Source organism: Elephas maximus, chromosome X (assembly GCF_024166365.1).
Source record: "Elephas maximus indicus isolate mEleMax1 chromosome X, mEleMax1 primary haplotype, whole genome shotgun sequence".
Taxonomy (NCBI): domain Eukaryota; kingdom Metazoa; phylum Chordata; class Mammalia; order Proboscidea; family Elephantidae; genus Elephas; species Elephas maximus.
Genome location: NC_064846.1, coordinates 153,913,371 through 153,932,913, shown reverse-complemented (window position 1 = coordinate 153,932,913; position 19,543 = coordinate 153,913,371). Strand labels below are relative to the sequence as shown.

Sequence of the window (19,543 nt, the reverse complement as noted above, 5' to 3'; positions counted from 1 at the left end):
ATCGCCCTCCCGTTTCCCACTCCTCAAAAGCAACTACTTGTAACTGGTTCAGCTGCTGTTTTTAATATTTACCTCCTTATCTCTAAATCCAGGCACAAAATGCATTAGCTGGTGATTTCCTACAGGGGAAAGTGAGGATTTAGCTCCCCGCTACCACCCCCATCACACACATGTGCGTTTCCCGCCCCTCCCTTCCCCCATGCTCCTAAAGCAGTTATATCATGATTTTGGTTGTCAGCAGTCAGTATTTATACATACCAACTGTTCCCCTGGTTTTCTAACCCTGCTTTTAATACAGTTCAAACATACCTGGTCTTCGAGCTGGTTGTTCTCGTGGCCTTGCACACAGCTGTTGTCCTGGGGATCTCCCTTTACCATCATCCAGGGATAGCCTTCACATCACACTTAGACTTTGGAGTCCCTGTGTCTTAGACTCTGTCTTTGTTTACTATTCCTCCTTTAAAGAGAGGTAGAACACATCTTCAGCAACTTCCTGAGAAAGCTGTCATGGCAAATGGATTTTTTCGAGACCTTAGATGTCTTAGAATGTCCTTAATCCACCCTCATACCTAACTGATAGAAAATTCCAGGTTGGAACTCAATTTTCCTTATAATTTTGGACACAAAATTGCTCTACTGTCTTCTTTTCCAGTGGTCCTGTGAGAAGTTGAAAGCCTTCCTGAGTCCTAATCCTTTATATAGGTGACCTTGTAGAATTGTTTTTTCCTTTTTAGGAACTTTTAGGAAGGCATCCCTTTGCAGCCCCCGTGTGGACACAATCATGCCGAGGTGTCTTGGTCTGGGTCGGGTTTCACTGATGGTGCTGGGCACTTGATAGGGGCCCTTTTCATCTGGAAAGTCAAGCTCTTTAGTTCTGAGAAATTTTCTTGAATTTCTTCTTTGATTTCCTCCTCACCATTTCTTATTAAGTTTTTTATATTTGCTACAGTATTATGCTTTTCACATCTAAGAACTTTTTCTTGTTCACCAAGTGTTCTTGTTTCGTGAACGTAATATGCCAGCCATGGAGGTCTTTATTTTGTGGGCTAGTCAGTTTCCCCAGAGAAGACTCTGCTAGTCTCCTACCTGGAGGATATCAGCCTGGCTGCCAGCATCTGGGGAGCTGGGTGGGGGAAAATGGGCTCAGGGTCTCAACATCCAGTATCGGCACAACGAGCCTGGTATCTCCCCTCCATTTCAAAGACCCTCTTAGCTTTACCCTCAACAGAGAATAAGCCTTTTGCCAGAGTTGGGGTGGGGATCTGAGCTCTGTTTCTTAAGCCTACTTTCAACCAGTCTTCCTGTTGTAGCACACTCTTTGCTCATACCTCTGGAGATACCAACTCATAAGCCCTTGGGAGTTCTGTGGGGTAAACTAGGTTCTTTTTCAGCTCTCCTCACTGCCATCTTAGGATTCAGCTTCCTGAGATTTTTCTGCTAAGGAAGTTAGGTGCCTCTTGTCCTTTTGCTGTCTGGCTTTTGCTGCTGGCGCCTCCACTCCTCTTTTCCTCTTCCTTGGAGTTTATTGTGCCTTTAAAAAAAATCCTTACTGTCATTTTAGTGGGCATTTAGGAGTTGACAGACCTAAATATGTATATTGAGTGTGCTATATTTAACTTTTTTTTTATATTTAACCAGGAATCTGAGATTTTTCAGTGTAGGCTTTTTTATGCATTTTACATTTTATCCACATTTATGTGCAAAGAATTCAAAATGTATGTAAGTAAACCTCCCTTTCCTTGTCCTTTATTATCATTAAGAAGGAAATGTCCACTTAAATTTGTACTATTATTTGAGCATTCATGAAATCCAAAAAAAAAAAAACAAAAACCAAAGCCGTTGCTGTCAAGTTGATTCCAAAGGCCTCAAGACACTTGTATAGGTGGCTTGAAGGGGCCTTTGTTCATACATTAGCTTATATTCCACCCAGGTCAGATATGATGGGAAATGGTTCGTTGTGCCTTTTTTTCCCCCTTTTGGTTAGATCCTGGATGAGATCCACAGTTCAAAACTATAATAGTAACTATGCTAACAGTCATAATAATAGTTCATGGTTTTTGAACACTAAGCACCAGGCACTATTCTAAGCATGTTCCGTGTTTTAACATATTTAGGCCTCACAGCAACCCTATGAAGTAGGTACTGTTGTTATTCCCATTTTGCAGATGGGGAAATGGAGGTAAAGAAACTTGCTCAAGGTAACACAGCTAGTTAATGGCAGAGTTAGGATTCTAACCCAAGCATTCTGGCTCTAGAGCACATTTTTAACTCAACCACTATGTGCACAATCCTAATGGCTTGTAAATTGTGTGAATAACTAAACAAAGTGATGTCCCACCTTTGTTACAGATGTCCCCAAACTTCCTTAATAGACCAGTTGCCACAACTTCAACAACTTATAGCTCATTTTTTCCATTTCACTTACCCAAATTTCTTTAGACTAAGGGGAAAACATTGTTTACCTCAAATAAAATTTCTTTTGCAGAGATTTGGTTAGTATTAGAATAATTGAATAAAACCTGATTTTTGTTGCATGAAAAAGTGTAAATTGGCCACTTACCCTAAAATAGTATTAGGGAATGCAAGTGGTAAAATGTGTCAATATTCCTCTTTTCCCCTTTATTAAGAATTAAGGGATACTTTAAAATCATAAGGGATTACAAAAGAGTTTTAGATTTGGATTCTCTTTATTAGTTAGTCATTTTCATTTTTAAAAAACTGACATCACTGTTAGACCGTTTTTACCTCAGGTTAAAATTTAACTGACCTATTCTGTTGCTGACTGAGTCATTCCAGGTCATTGAAACCTAAAATAAGTATGTTCTAAGCATTGGGTAATCATCATAACCTATTTAGAGCCAAGATCTGCTTAAGACATGTTCACTTCTTCTTTTCTACATCACTGAAGTAGCCAACCCATACATCAATAATGTTCTGACGTTCTCCTTACCCTCTGCATGTAGAGAGGGATGGCAGCAAAGTGTACAGAAGTCAATTCAGTGGAATCTCTTTGGTCAAGAGATACGACTGTTGTTCAGTATGTCAGCCCGTGGGTTGCTAGCAGATTTTTCTCCCACAACAGTGTATTTTGTGATTTGATTTGGCCCATGGTTCATCTGAGTCCTGGTCATTACAGTTATAATATGGCTTTTGCTGTCCAGTTTTTCCCCATCCTGAGGAATGCTGGAAGGCAAGTCTCATGTCTGAAGGAAACGTGAAAAATAACAATTGGAACACCTGAAGAATACTTTCCCTCTCATTAATCAAGGGGCAGCTGCTGCTATGATTGATGAAGCCCTGCTCTGCAATTGGCTGAGCAGAGCCACGTGGGCCTTGGAACAGAAATTAAGAGTCAGCCTAGGGAGTGATGCAGCCTTCACGCTTAGCCAAAAAGGCCGCTTGAGCGAATGTAATAAAATGTACGGACTCAGGTGAGATTGCAGGGGAAATTTTGCCCCTTGAGCTTGGAATGGGGAAATGACCTACAAATCACTAATGTCCATGCACTCCAGAAGAGATTAGGACCCTGTGTTTTTCTGTTTCTTCTCTTTATAGCATGGTAATTTTCCTTTAGGAATTTGGGTTTTTGTATGTATTCATTAATAGGGAGATGGAAAGACAGAGAGTCACAAATTAAAATCGTTTTATGGCAAGTATCTATGCCTTTTCAACTATACGCATCTCTTTGTAAGACTCTCTTAAATCAGGAAAATCATTCAGGTGAAGACTGTGCATTTTGATGTTAACGGATTCCACTCTTCCAGGACAACCAGTTAACAACATGAAAATGAGGCAGTGATGGTTTTCGAAAATGAAATAATGTTTGATGTAATCTCAAGTTTCTCTCTGAACTTTGCCCAGACTGTAGAAAACCTAGGAGGAGGGGAGCAGCCCTGTCAAGCACAGAATTACACACGGGGGGGGGGGAAATTAAATACTAAGGGAGAAGCCTGTGTTCTCTTGCGTGATGTTTAGCAGCAAGAGCAAAGAGAGGGATGTTTCTTTCTTTGTGTAATGTGCAGTAGTTACAGTAAACACAAGATTTCCAAATCTCAGAGGACTCTCTTGACAGTTGCTTGATAACAGCTTTTTTCATTCCATAGTTTTGACAGTTTGTGTGTGTTGCCATATCTAGTGTAAACTAAAACATCACTGTCATTCTGTTTTTCTTTTGTATGTGGCTTCTTTTTTTTTTTTTTTTTCATCTTTAGGATAATGAAAAAGATGGGCTTTTCACTTGTATACTAGAGTAAGGCAAGTTGTGTGTGGAGATTAGCATGTGTTTATAAGTTTTGAAAGATTCGAGTTGACAGCAGAACACTGCTTTAAATAATTTTTTTTCTCCATATTGCTTCAGCATAAGTGGGATGTGTAAGTTTTCTCTTAATCTTTTGATAAAGAGCAAATCTTAAGCATCTGTGTGGGTACCTATATTATTTACCTGTGGTTATCAAAAATGAATGACTACAATAAACATCTCAGGGGCTCCTTCGATAAATGGTATGTATGCATTTTGTTTCTTATTGCTGACAGGGCCTTGCCCTGCCCCACCTGGGCACTTTCAATCCCCAACGGGGCAAGTACGCTTGCTTAGCTTGGTAGAGCCCCCATCCTACCCCCTTTTGTCAAATCCATAGCTCCGTTACGTCATTCGTTTATTTTTGAAACAACAAGTTTTGTTTTTATTTGTTTGGGTTTTGTTTTTCTGGAGTAACTCTGGAGACTAAATTTAATCTGCACTGTGTGAGAGGCCAGAAGTGCAAGCCAGCATCAGAGCAGTCTTTGCTGATCAAATGCAAATTGCTGGATTCCCCAAATTCAGCAAGGGCTCCCGTACCTGAGAGACCTTCCCCCCTCCAGCCCCTATAACCTTCGATTTGTAGAAATCTCAGTGAGGTTATTTTGCCATCAAACCAAATTTGCTTTAGCGTAGCAAGGCTCCCAGTGCCGTCATCTGGCATGTTACAGACAAATTCCAATTACTTCTCTACTTCAAGCTATTGTTAAACACTACAAGCTAGCTGACAGTAAAATTATAAATACAGGTGTTGTCACACTACACTATAATCAGAATTTTAATTTGAATTTTCATTTGTAAAGCCTTTTTTTTTCCCACATGAATATGGGAATAGAATTAGTTTTATTGACAGTAAAAAGACATTTTGAAAGCTTCCTAAATCATTACCTGTATTTAGCAGGAGGAAAAATTGTATATGTCCATGTAAAAAGAAGAGTTTTATTATCACATATTTACTCATTATATTTGGTGGTAAATAAAACGGGGAAGACATGTTTGACAAATGATTGACGGAACTCACAAGGTTTTTGCTTCATCAGAACAATAGACAGACATAAATATATATTTTGCTTTTGTTTTGTTCTGCTATTACTAATGCAAACCTGTAGACAAAATCTTCTAGCAAATTAAGCAGAGCCTGTTGGGAGCCTGCATGCAATACTAAACTTTTTATTTGGCAATTTTCTCTTCTTACCCAGATTCATCATCTGTGGCGCTCTTTTTTCTGCCCCCCTTTGCGCGGTGGTTGGAGTGGGTTCCCCCTTCTCAAGTCCCCTTTTTTTTTCCCTCAAGGCATTTAGTGTCGTGTCTGCCAGATTTCAGTGATGAGCAGCGAATTGCTTTTAAAGTGGGCATTATGCCAGTTCAGCAGCACAATGGAAAACCAATCTTCCACCATTCTACTTTTGATGCTGTTATTGTAGCATTTTAGATAACTGCTGCCACAAAAAAAAAAGGAAGAAGGAAAAAAAAAAAAAAAGACGTGCTCAATTGCTACCAGTTAGTCAAGTTAAATCCAGAGTAGCATTAAAATTACTCCGAAAACTGTTTGTCAGAGGTCATATGCCGTCTGTGGCTGTTGCGCATAGGATAGATGTTCTGTTCCGGTGGGTTTTTTTCCCCTTTCTTATTACCGTGACTGACCAGCTCTCTAAATAGCCCTTCACTACCTGTTTACTTATTGTCTTCACCTCCCTGTTGAAAAAATGTGTCAAACAGAAATGTTGAAAAGTTTCTGTAAAGTGCTGGAAATAGCAGGAGAGTGAGTTGTTAGGGGTGCTAGAGTTTGTACAGTGCGAAAGCAAAAAAAAAAAAAAAGGGAGAGCAAGAACATAATTCTCTGGTTTCTATAGCAAGATTACTGTTTTCTTCTTTTTATCTTCACTTTTCAACTACTGGGTTCACTGTTCTACTTTTTTTTTTTAATAGCACAAATGGAACTTATCCTCTCTCCATCTCAAGTCCCTCCCCCCACCCCCCCACCGGCTTTGCTTGTGAATGAAAGGGACTCCTACTACCACTATAGGACAGATGGCAGCTGTAGATGTTGTATTCGATGGATTTGAAGTGAGCCATATTTTTAAATTCAAGGCCAATAGATGGGCTATTTTGAGGGTGGCAGCAACACTATACTTCAAGCCTGCCTTGTTTCCTCAGAATTTATTTAGCTTTTAAAAATTACATGAATAACCTATAATCTCTGCTCGAAATAATTGAGTTGCGATCTATTAGATGGATTGAAGTAATAATAAAAGCAGCTCCGATTTCTGGACTGCCTTTCTTCTAATGAGTTTATTTTCATTCATCTTTACACTGTCTCTAATGGGTTTTTCTAAGTTAATCATAACTCCAGTGTCATCAGCTTCTAAACATCAGAAAGGCAGGAATTTCTGTCTGTTTTGTTCATCCCTGTATCCCCAGGGCTTAGAACAGTATCTGCCACATAGTAGGCCTTCAATAAATATTGGTTGAATTGATGAATAACTCATGCCTTTCCTACAGGTGCCTCCTATTGCTGTGTATCTACTTATTCATATGTTTTTCTCTCTATCTAGAATGCCAGACTGCATGACTGAAGTCTAACAATGATACTAATTTATTTTTGGGGTCCTTCCTTCTCACCCCCACATCATCCCAAATTGTACATGACACCCAGTTGGTACTCAATAAATACTTGTTGAGTGAACAAGTAGAGAAGCCAAAGCACAGATTATTTGCCCAGTGAGGGATATGGTCATTTGGTATTAGAGATGAGGATAGATTAATGCCTGCCCCCAGTCAGTATTTAGTAAGAATCTACAAGTTCTCAGCCCTGTATTAGTCCAGAGTTCTTTCCCAGATATATTGATTTTCTGGGCTTATAAAAAATAGTCAAGCATATTTCAGATCCATATTTCCCTTCAGTTTCTAGTTTGAGCATTTTAATTTTTCTTAAAGCATTTGAGAAAAGACTCTGATAATGATGAAGTCAGTACTCATAACCATCCCATTCACTACTGCCATCTAGATCAATCTATTTCACGCTCTCCAGTGTGAGTAGTCCTGTCTTAATATGGGAAGGAGACTGCCCTACGTGATGGGATGCATACATGCTAGCAGTTAGACCTCCCTCGGCATCATTTGCCTTTTCTGTGGAATTGTGGTTTAGTCATTCTGTCCTGTCTTCTCCTACCTGCCTCCCCCAGAACTCCCTGTTTCCATCTGCGAAATGAGGACCTAGAGCTGCTTAACAAGGTCATAGGCTTCAGAGAATTCAGTGACTTAATCAAGAACTGTACAGAGTAAGAGACACACCACGTTCCCTTTTAATCATTGAGTTGGAAATGTGACATAGCTTTAAATGGATAGCAACAATTTGCAAATCAATAAGACCCGTTTTGTAATTAGCTTTGGACTAAGCATTAAAAAGTACACATTGAGGAATCTGATAGTAAAAATGCAGAGCAGTGTGGGGATTCTTTCTTGGCAACTAAAAATGTGTATACTAAACATACAAAAATGGAGATGGCAAGTTTCTCTAGCTACTAACAGGTTCTCTTAAAGAATAACTTGGTAGAAGCCTTATTTTAAGTAGCAGATAAAAGATTTTCTTTAACTTACTTGAGAAGAACCTGGAATGTGCAAGAGGATGTTCTCTAATGTGTTCCTTCCATCTTCTCATCTCCACTATCATTTGACCTTCATCTAAGAAGAGCAAAAGAACAAACAAATAAGGATACAGATTTTTACTAGAGCAAATTTAAATCCGCATAAAGTGGGACATTTTGTCTTACATGCCGTAGCATCAACATTTTACACAGCAAAAAAAAATAGCATGCTCACTATAGCATCCTTCGCCAACATTAGCTAAAATTCTGAAGACTTGCAGTTGGCTGGGCAAAAGATGGGAAGTCTTATGTAAGAGTACTGAAGAGAATTTGTGCATGTTTTTAGGTAAGTCATGCAGGCTGGGGAGACCTTAGAGGATAGGGCATGAACTAGATGTATGGCCTTGAGAAAAGTCTCTGGGCCGGGTTCCTCATGGGTAAAGTGTCTCTGCTGTTTAAATTATGGGATTATTCTTTGGATGAAATAATAATAGGGTGTGTATCTTTTTAACCTTCTGTCATGGATTGAATTGTGTCCCCCAAAAATATGTGTCAAATTAGGCCATGATTCCCAGTATCTTGTGGTTGTCCTCCGTTTTGTGATTGTGATCTTATGTTAATGAGGATTAGGGTGGGATCGGAACACCCCTTACTAAGGTCACATCCCTGATCCAATGTAAAGGGAGTTTCCCTGGAGTGTGGCCTGCACCACCTTTTATCTTACAAGAGATAAGAGGAAAGGGAAGCCAGCAGAGAGTGGGACGCCTCATACTACCAAGAAAGCAGTGCTGGGAGGGGAGCAGCACCTGTCCTTTGGACCTGGGGTTCCTGCAAGAAGAAGCTCCTAGTCCAGGGGAAGACTGATGACAAGGACCTTCGTCCAGAGCTGACAAAGAGAAGAAGCCTTCCCCTGGAGCTAACGCCCTGAATTTGGACTTCTAGCCTACTAGACTGTGAGAAAATAAATTTCGCTATGTTAAAGCCATCCACTTGTGGCATTTCTGTTATAGCAGCACTAGATAACCAAGACAGAATTTGGTGCCAGGAGTGGGGTGCTGCTATAACAGATACCTGAAATGTGGAAGCAGTTTTGAAACTGTGAATGGATAGAGGACTCAGAAGGAAGCGAGGAGAACTGTTAACACTGGAGAAGGCACAGATGGTGAGAGACAGCAGCAGAGGAGCAGCAGCAGCAGTGAACTGGCAGCAGCAGAACCAGGAGACCAGACCAGTGCCAGACAGTGCTGGAGCAAACCCACGGAGCGAGAGAGCTGAGTGCCTGTGTGCAGGAGGCTTCCTGTTAGAGTGGGGTGCCTCCGGGCACATATCAGTGGAGCTACAGAGCTTTGGAACTCTTGCCCCAGCAGGGCAGATGTGGGCATGAGGCCTGAGGGCCGAGAGGCCAAGGAACCAGGAATCAGAAGCTGAAGAGACAAGGGACACAGGAAGCAGAGCTGCCTCAATCTCAAAAGGTATGACCTCGACCTCTGGGGTTTCAAAGGGTGGAGCCATGGCCTCTGGTGTTCCTAAGGGTGGAGTTGCCACTCAGATGGACTAGAAGAATGGTGTGCCTAAAGCTGGGGGAACAGAATTACCGTCCCAGTGGGCCTGGAAAGTGGAGCTAAAGCCCAGGGCTAAGGGGCCTCCACTTGGAATCTGGAGAGTGTGGCTAATACCTAGAGTCTGGAGGGCAGGGCCATTGTGTAAATTGTCTCAGAGAATAGAGGATTATTTTCAAGCCTTGAGGGCTAATGTAATGTGTTCTGCTGACTTGCTTGGTGCCTGTTACCCAGTCTTTCCCTGCAGTTTCTCCCATTTGTAATGGAAATGTCTGGCTTGTGCCTCTTCTGCCATTGTACTTTGGAAGTAGATAACTTGTATTCTAGATTTCACAGATGATGAGGAATTTTTTGGATTTTGAACGTGGAATTGATTTAAGCTTTTGCTGTGATGTGGGGTGAATGTGTCTTACATGTAGCAAGAACATGAATTTTGGGGGGGGCCAAGGGGTTGGAATGTCATGAATTGAATCCCCCAAAGATATGTGTCAACTTCATTAGACCATGATTCCCAGTATCATGTGGTTGTCCTCCATTTTGTGATTGTAACTTTATGTTAAAGAGGATTTGGGTGGGGTTGTAACAACCTTACTGAGGTCACATCGCTGATCCAGTGTACAAGGAGTTTCCCTAGAGTATGGCCTGCACCACCTTTATTTTTCTATTGTGCTTTAAGTGAAAGTTTACAAATCAAGTCAGTCTCTCATACAAAAATTTATATACACCTTGCTATATACTCCTAATTGCTCTCCCCCTAATGAGACAGCACACTCCTTCCCTCCACTCTCTCTTTTCATGTCCAGTTGGCCAGCTTCTGACCCCCTCTGCCCTTTCATCTCCCCTCCAGACAGGAGATGCCAACATAGTCTCAAGTATCCACCTGATCCAGGAAGCGCATTCTTCACCAGTATCATTTTCTATCCCATTGTCCAGTCCAATCCCTGTCTGAAGAGTTGGCTTTGGGAATGGTTCCTGTCTTGGGCCAACAGAAGGTCTGGGGACCATGACCACCCGGGTGCTTCCAGCCTCAGTCAGACCATCAAGTCTGGTCTTTTTACGAGGATTTGGGGTCTGCATCCCACTGCTCTCCTGCTCCCTCAGGGGTTCTCTGTTGTGTTCCCTGTCCCAGGGCAGTCATCAGTTGTAGCTGGGCACCATCTAGGTCTTCTGGTCTCAGGCTGATGTAGTCTCTGGTTTATGTGGCCCTTTTCTGTCTCTTGGGCTCATAATTACCTTGGGTCTTTGATGTTCTTCATTCTCCTTTGCTCCAGTGGGTTGAGAGCAATTGATCCATCTTAGATGGCCGCTTGCTAGCGTTTAAGACTCTAGGCACCACTCTCCAAAGTGGGATGCAGAATGTCTTCTTAATAGATTTTATTATGCCAGTTGACTTAGATGTCCCCCAAAACCATGATCCCCAAACCTCTGCCCCTGCTACGCTGGCCTTTGAAGTGTTCAGTTTATTCAGGAAACTTCTTTGCTTCTGGTTTAGTCCAGTTGTAACCAGCTTTTATCTTACAAGAGATAAAAGGAAAGGGAAGCAAGCAGAGTGGGGGACCTCATACCACAAAGAAGGAAGCATCAGGAGCAGAACGCATCCTTTGGACCCGGGGTTCCTGCACAGAGAAGCTCCTAGTCCAGGGGAAGATTGATGACAGATACCTTCCTCCAGAGCCTACAGAGAGAAAGCCTTCTCCCAAGCTGATGCCCTGAATTTGGACTTCTAGCCTACTAGACTGTGAGAAAATAAATTTCTGTTCGTTAAAGCCATCCACTTTGTTAAAGCATCACTAGATGACTAGGTCATCCTCTATAACAGGGGTTGGCAAACTTTCTCTCTAAAGGGCCAAAATCAAACCAAACCCACTGCCGTTGAGTCAATTCCAACTCATAGTGACCCTGTAGGACAGAGTAAAACTGCTCCATATAGTTTCCGAGACTGTTATCTACGGAAGCAGACTGCCACATCTTTCTCCCACAGAGCCACTGGTGGGTTTGAACTGCTGACCTTTCAGTTAGCAGCCAAGCGCTTAACCACTGAGCCATGGGTTCCTGTAAGGAGCCAGATAGTACATATTTTTTGCTTTGAAGACCAGACTGTCTCTGTTGCAGCCATAGACAATATGAAAACAAATGGGCATGGCTGTGTTCCAGTAAAACTTCATTTACAAAAACAAGTGGGAGGCTGGATTGTTCACTGCTTCTAGTAAATAGCCCCCCATTTGGGAGTCAGCCAGCGTGGTCAATGTGTGGTTCTTGCAAAGAGGAAGTTTAAAGAGACCATTTCTTTCAAGAGAAAGCCTTCTTCAGTGGTTTTTAGGTGAGTCTTCCCAAATTTTTGCTGAATTCTACAGGGAAAAGTTAAATTCAGCCCAGTTTATATTTACCGATTGCTTCACCGTGGCGACCTAGTCTCACAAGAGCCTCCAGCCTTTTCTCAAAGAAAGTGTTTCTTATGACAGTCATGTCCTTAGAGCCTTGATGTTAGTTGTGGTGGAGAAGGGATTCCAATATTAAAATAGCTAAGTAGGGTGGAGCACTGCCACCCTGTTACCTCCCCTGGACAATCGAGTCTTTGCTGGGGAAGAAAAATTGAAAAAGAGGGACCGCAACCATCTTGGTGATCTACCAGTTAAGGTTTCAAGATCTGTGGTCAATTCTGATGAAACTGGCGAGGAATTTAATTACTTACAGAGTGTCACTGATACATGCTGGAATAGAATACACAAAGAGGCAAAATCACATTGGCTTAAAGGAAGAACTCATCCCAGAGTGAATGTGGTATATCAGCTCATAGAGCTGAAGAAGGCAGAAGGTATTTCAGAGTTCATGGCTGGTTCTCTAAGCAGCTGGTCTGCTTAATATTTTGAATGTATCTGATGAGTCATAAATCCAAAACCACATCCACTTTACATAAGCATTGAATCCAGTGCAGCCCAAAAATGTATCTGGTACAAAAATTTGCCTTCATATATTTTCCCAGGATGATGAGTTTGATGTTAAGTAGTCGTTTAAAAGTCTGCCTTCTCTCAAATTTCTTAAGGCCTGGATTTTCACCCACCTCTTAGACTTTCCACAGTGAGTTAGCGAGCTTTTTGTAATACACATCCCAACAAGTTGGAAAATAATATATTTATTCCTATTTTTCTATATTTCCACCAATTGTCCAGGGCAGTGTCCCTCAGTCCTCTTCCCTGGAGTATGAACTGGACCGTGTGAGTGTCTTCTAACAAATAGAATGTGGCAAAAGTGATGGGATTCCCTTCCCAAATTGGTTTCAAAAGATTGTGTCTTCCATCTTGGGCACTTTCTCTCGCTTTCTTGCTCACTCACTCTGAGGGAACCAGTTGCCCACACGGTGAGAAACTGAGACCTCCATCCAACAACCTGCGAGGAATAGAAGTCCACATGAGTGAACTTGGAAGTGATCCTTCCCCAATCAAGCATTCAGATGAGGCAGCCGTCTGGCTGACACCTTGATTGTAGCCTTGTAGAGAAACCTTGCGTCAGAAGCACCCAGCTAAGCCATACTCAAATTCCTGACCACAGAAACTGAGAAAACAAATGAGCATTGTTTTCAGGTACCAAATTTATGGAGTAATTTGTTACACAGCAATAGATCACTAATAAACCCTTTAAAGTGCAGTGCCTATCTTATGCTTACATTTCTCATAACCTGTTGTACAATACCTTGCGTGTAGCATGCAATCCACAAATATTTGTTTACTGATCAGTTTACTCTAAATATATAGCCATTGGCTACATTATTATTTTGCCAGAATACCTATTTGGTTTGGATTAATCAAAAAGCGTTTACTTTTCTCCTTTGTGAAGAAATGTGACACCCGTCATCTTGGGGTATAACATCTATAGGTGCAAGATACACAAGTGAGGAAAGAATGTAAATAAATGAACAAATATGAAACCCAGGAAGGGCTGAGAGCCCCTGGAATAGTTGTAGCTGTATCCATCCCCAGTGTGTAGAAGGGAAAGAGTGTTATTAGAAGCTTGCCTTAATGGCAGGGTCTAGAAAAGCACAGCCTCTTTTCTGTCCTCTTTTCAGAAAGTGGCAGTGGCCCAGAACAGCAAGGCCTCCACCAAAAGGACCTGTTCATAGCACGACTGTTATCTTCACATCCAACTATGGCCCTGCCATAGTTCCAGCCTTTTACATTGGTCACAACTGTCCCTGACAGCAGCATGGGCAATGAGAACAGGTGGTTAGTGAGAAGGAAAGATTCCTAGGATTAGGAGCAGCCAAGGCAAGGCCTATGTTCTTTTGCCTTTATCCACAAGAGGATAAGAGCTTAGCTGGTGACCCATACAGGAGTGTGAAAGCCATTCCCTCAGGTACCTCTTATGCATATTTGGTCCACCCTGAGGGCTTTTTCTTCTCCGACCTGTGGTAAATAGCCATTTATGCTGGACCATAGCTTTTACCTCCTACCTCTTGTCATCATTTTTGTCATTGACTGAATTTGTTGAGCATTAACTTGGCCCCAGAAACTGCTGGGCACTCTAACCCTTCAATTTATGCATTCATTAAAGTGAAAAATAAGCAGGGGCTTGACATGCTGACGTAGAAGCCCGGAAATGAGTTCAGAATTTCTGATTCTGAAGCGTGCCAAACCCTGATCTATGCTTACTGTATTTCATATATATACGCATTTTCCTTTCCTTCCCAGTCTGCCTTTCCCTCTCAAGAGTGTACTGGGGCAGGTGCACACCCACACCCTGTTAGCAATCCAGAGTCAATGATCCTCAAATCCTGTGGGCGTCACATGTCATCAAACACCATATTAATCCAAAATCTTTTATGTACCCAGGTTTAGAAATCATGTAAATAGAGATTGACATTATTAAACATCAGGATAAGGAATGGTATGTGAACAGTGAAGATACTGTGTACACTTCATGGCTATTGTTGCTGACACAAGACTTCAAAAGTCTGAGGTCTTCAGGAAAAAGGGTATCGGTCAGAAATGTTGTTTCTGTGATATGTAGCTGCGAAGTCATTCAAATCGGACATACCTAAATAATTTGTAGGACTGGCTGTCCATAGGAGAAGTGTAAACTTAGAATCTGAGGGTCTTTACAAAACGAACAAGCAAGCAGGCATGTTTCTCACCCTCCCTTTCCCTACAAAAACCAGTGAGGATAGGGTTAGGTGGTAAACGCTAGATGGATAGGGTGGAAAACATCTCTGTGGTAACTGGAGTTGACTGTTTCCCAAAACCCACCCCTCTCTCCCTTTAGCACCACTGACCTGTGCTGAGTATCTTTGTTCTTGTCTGTCATAGAACATTGATTGGACGTTAAGATATTTTGAATATCTCCATTTTCTCATGACCTCATGTGTATTAAAGAGTAGCTTGCACATCAAATTCCACTGTAGTTGCTATGTATTCCATTGGTTTTGATTAAATTACAAGCTTGTGCGTAGAACGTCACGAAGGGTTTTGGTAAACTGCAGTAATAGACTAACGTGTTTTCTACTGGGACAGTAGCTCCAAACACTAGGCCTTTGGTAGAATTTATCCTTAATAAAACTTCATTTCATGTTGGAGACAGCTTGTTGCTGAAGGTCAACATTTTGTTGCTCCTTTTTCTGCCCAGATGCAGTGTAGAACCATTTGGAGAATAAAATTGTGCAAGGTGTTCATTGTATCCAGAACAGAGTCCTGATAGTTAGGGTGTACAATACTATGGTATACCACAATACTGTCTCTTTTTAAACATTAGGGTAGTTTTAAAAAATTGCAATAAAGTCATTGTAATTCATAGAACATGCTCTAATACAGAGATACGTGTAAAACACAATCTGTGTACCTGATTGCAGGTAACAGAGTTAAATGTGCCAGCAATTTCCAACACAGTTTGATATTTCCTATAATAAAATATAATGTAAAAAAATTAAATATCCAATATCAATGGATTCTAAATGGTTTTGATATTTCTTTTTGTCCTTTCCCATGAAGAGTAATTTATTTCCCTTTTTAAAGTGTGGGCAGAATGATTACTAGCGCACTGTAATGTAATTGTGTTGCATTGATAAAATAAAAATTGTCCTTTATCTGTGTCCTGATAATGTTCAATTTACAGGCTGGCTTCTCTGCCACCTCTTCAGTGCTTTGAGTATTCCAGCTCTCCTCCCTTCCTGCTCTCAGAGCGCACAGAACTGTTTGAAATCCACTGGTACAATTGTCAAATCAATTATTCATTCTCTGCAATTATGCTCGCACAAAGAACATTTTGCTGGTCTGAATGATGATTAAATTAACAGCTATTCCAGCTGCCTGATAACATCTAATAGAATATTCATAAGCCCAAAATGGAATGAATTATCTCCATTAACTTCATCATGCTCACTTAATTACATGCTTGTTATTGTATTTACACCTTGTTAGATACCGCTGAAGCTGATCCAGTGGCTGGCCGGGAATTGGAAGCGTCTGTCATGGGGCAGTTGGAGCGCGTTTTGTAGGAAATGCTATTTATTTTAAATGCTCCACCTGCTGGGAGCCGAGGTTAGTCAGCAGCACTGAGATGAATTGGGAAACGGGGTGTAAAAAGAAATAATGTGCTTCTGACAGGCTCCGTGGCTTTTAAGTTGCTCTCATTCAGCCACTTCACAAAAAATTATTTTATTCCATCTCTCAGTGATGATGACATGATTGCTTTTGGGTAATCATTTACCATTCTGATTTTATTTTTTGAAGTAAATTGTCTGAAGTAATAGGTTCTTGGAATTACAGCTTGCCTTGCTTTTTCTTAGAACTTTATTTAAGCTTGTCTTCCAGCATTTAACCCGAGTCCCCTCTTTCGTTTGATCTTCTAACTTTATTTATACAACAGTGCTTAATGATCCTGCACAATGTGGTTTTTTTCCCTCTCCACATCCTCCCCCCCCCCAAAAAAAAATTCTGTCCAGTATGGTTGACAGTACTTTTTATAACCTCAGCACGGGGGCTGCATGGGCAATTTTCTTTCAACATGACAAACACAAACACGCAAAACCCAACCCTGATAGAATCACTTCATCCAGTTGAAAGGAAATTTTTGATCTCTTTCAAGGTGACTCTTTCTCCACTGAAACATGGTAAGGGGCACGACTCTCACCTTCTATTTTTCCATGTAGGCGTGGCATTCTTTCTGTTGGCTCACCCTGTCTCCTCCCCTCTCCCATCACCCTCTGCTCTTTCCCAAACTTCCAGTGGCCAGCCCTTCCTCAGAGTTGGGCCCTGCCACAACTCCATTTGCTTATGGTGGGAAGGGTCACTGTTCACCAGCGCCAGGCTGCTGCAAGCCTGTGTTTGTTGAACATGAACCAAGCAATGGTGGTGAGAATTGTAATCACACTTCTAAATACTTGTCAGATCAGCCTAGTAGAGCACTTGAGCTAAACCATGGAGATTTTATTCTCTTTGAAGGCTGTATTTTGATATCAACAAAAAAAGAAAACCAAAGATAATTATAAGTAGGAATGGAACTGGCTAGTGGACTAACAGAGAGACTCTTCAGCCCTTAGAAACATGTGAACATCTGAGATGTGATTTACCGGACAACAATGGTTCTCTAGGTGTTGGTTAGTTGATAAATGTATTGCCCGCTCTGTGTGCCTGGCACTGTGCCTTGTGAATGTTTTTCTAAATAAGAACTGAATCTAAGATGATGTGTTTTATTTCTTATTTTGATTTAGAAATGTTTATATCCTTGTCATGTGAATTGGGGCCCTGAATGTCTCTGTCTTTGAAATATGGATGTCCCTTGAGGTCTTGCAGATACTGTTCGTAGCCGGAGACACGGTTATCGATTGATACTCAGGAGAGAGACAGCCAGGCCAGAGGATCCAACAGCTCTGTATAGGTTGGATGGTTCTGAATCTTAGAGAGGTGCCGTTTTATTGCAAAATCCCCAAAGCTCCCTGCATTCCTCCCATTACGCAAAGCTGATATTGCATTGAGGGAGGGAGGCTACGGATTAGAAAAGGTGGGAGAGCTGAGAACTGACTGTATGGTGGGAAGCCATGCAATTAAAAACCTGACTGAAATTATTACCTGATTTCATAATTGACAGAATATTTAATTCAGATATAGTAAATTGACACACCTCTACACAGAGACAATTATGACTGACTGTATAACACCTGACAGAATCAATTATAACTGACTGTTGTTTGATACCTTTGCACGGAAATAAATGAAACAGACATTCAGAACAGAGACGGCTGCTGCCTGTGTGCCTAAGCCTGCCTTAATTAAAATGAAATAACCAGTAGGCGATGTTAAAATGTCTTTGCCTCGTGGTTTCTAGTTCAGAGTGTTTCTCCAAGTCCAAAAAGTGTTATGTAAAGAGTAAAGCTGCAAGGACATTTTTGGTTTACCGACATGGAAATAAAGTAAAATATGTAGAGTGTTCTCTTAGATGGGAGCGTACACAATTTTTTCAAATGGTCCTAACATTTTATTTGATCAGTTGACTTTTAAATAAAATATTTAAGACAAGTTCAGCCTGCGGATGATGCTCTAGTTTATCCTGTATTGAAAATAATTTGAACCAATGGAATTTTGAGGTTTTAGATTCTAACCACTAAAAACCGAATTTTTTAATTAGTGGTTCACTTTGTTGTCTGATAAAATAGTTTGTGAATAATTGTTTTCTAGGCTAACTTTTTTCCCCATTTTTTGTCATAGAATATTTTTAGTAATTAGTATGTAACCATAAGGACCAGAGTAAGTAAGCTTCAGATACATGTTCTTCAACTGTTATTCCCAGGAAAAGTAGATTCACTTTGCTAGTGGGTTAAGATGGGTGATTGGCGGGTGATACCTCGGCCCATTAGTCTCTGTGGCTAGTGCACTTGTGTGGAGCACGGCATTTCCTCCCTGGTGTCTACGAAGTCTAGATTCTTTTGTGCTGGTGGCTGAGACAGCAGCAGCTATGTCCAGTGTGGCACCTCTGGGAGCTGTGCTGGGGTGGCTGCAGAAGATACACTCTGCCTCTGGCCTGGTGGCCTGTGGGGCTCTTGTATCCTTTGGGTGCCTGTTCTGCAGCTCCAGTGGTGACGGAATCTTTATCATTTGCCTCCGAAAACCAGAGCAGGGAAAGGAACTGGCTGCATGAACTGGTTTCCACCATTTAACACCTGTATTTTGCTTTGAGTTTTCAAAAGTCACGGGTATAGTATTAAAGGAAACAGGGTAACAGTTCAATGGGAAACACTTTAATGTGGGTGGCCTAGGTGCCTAAAGGAAGGAGAGAAAAACCACAAGGAAGGGGTGACTCCTCTCTCCCTTCACCCCCCACCCCTGCAGCCTGTGACAGCTGGTCCAGTGCTGCTTCCTAGAGGACCTTCCATGGGTTATTGATTCAGTTCTCCTTGAAGAAGCAAGTGTGTGCTTTTATCTGCATCTGCAACTTTCGTGGAATGGTGCTTTGGCTGTATTGACCGGCTATGGGATATGCTGGCAGTCACAGTTGTCTTTTATAGAGAAGAGCACCGAATGACGCTGGTTGTCATTCTAACTCTGCTGTGTGGCAGCGTAAATAGTCCCCTTTCTAACCAACCTGGTGGGAAAAGTCAATATCCCATCAGCAGAGGAGGTAAACACATCAGGAGCTGTGTCCTCTCTCTTCCTCCCCTGCTCTGTCTTACCGCGGCTCTTGAAATGCGCTCTCACCAGTCATCAGATGCATTTGTGTCATTCACATGCACCGGGTTGCTGGCCTGTGGCTCTGGCCTGCCGGGACGCAGCGACACTGGTCGGGGCCATTGTTGTGTGTTCCCAGACTCAAGATAATTAGAACTTTCAAATTGTCTTTCTCTAGTCGGTTAACCATGAGCCTTTCTCTCTCTCTCTCTCTCCCTCCCTCCCTCCCTCCCCTCTCGCCTTTTTCCACCCCCTTTGGGCATTTAAGCCCTCTCTACAAAACTTTTTGTTGTTGTTTTTTGAAAGGCAATTGATGTAATTTAGAAGAGGTTTCAAAGAACAAATGCGAATGTGTAGCTAAGGAACAAAAATCTCAAAACCGAGTTGTTTTCATTTTCCGGGGGTTTCGTGGACTTCAGTGTTGCTCTCTTGTTTCAGTGTGGGTTTTAT

General features: G+C 41.6%; 1 protein-coding gene across 3 annotated transcripts in view; it reads left to right on the top strand.

Moving 5' to 3' along the window:
- The window catches only part of POLA1 (DNA polymerase alpha 1, catalytic subunit), a 349,246-nt gene that overhangs the window by 294,664 nt on the left and 35,039 nt on the right, over window positions 1-19,543 (top strand). The window contains exon 37 of one of the 3 annotated variants that reach the window (XM_049873142.1): window positions 15,851-16,012. The exons of the other annotated variants lie outside the window; for them this stretch is intronic. Coding sequence (XP_049729099.1) covers window positions 15,851-15,927 — 77 coding nt within the window. The 3' untranslated portion in view covers window positions 15,928-16,012. Of the gene's footprint in view, window positions 1-15,850; window positions 16,013-19,543 lie in introns of those variants that run through there. 3 annotated transcript variants of the gene reach the window in all.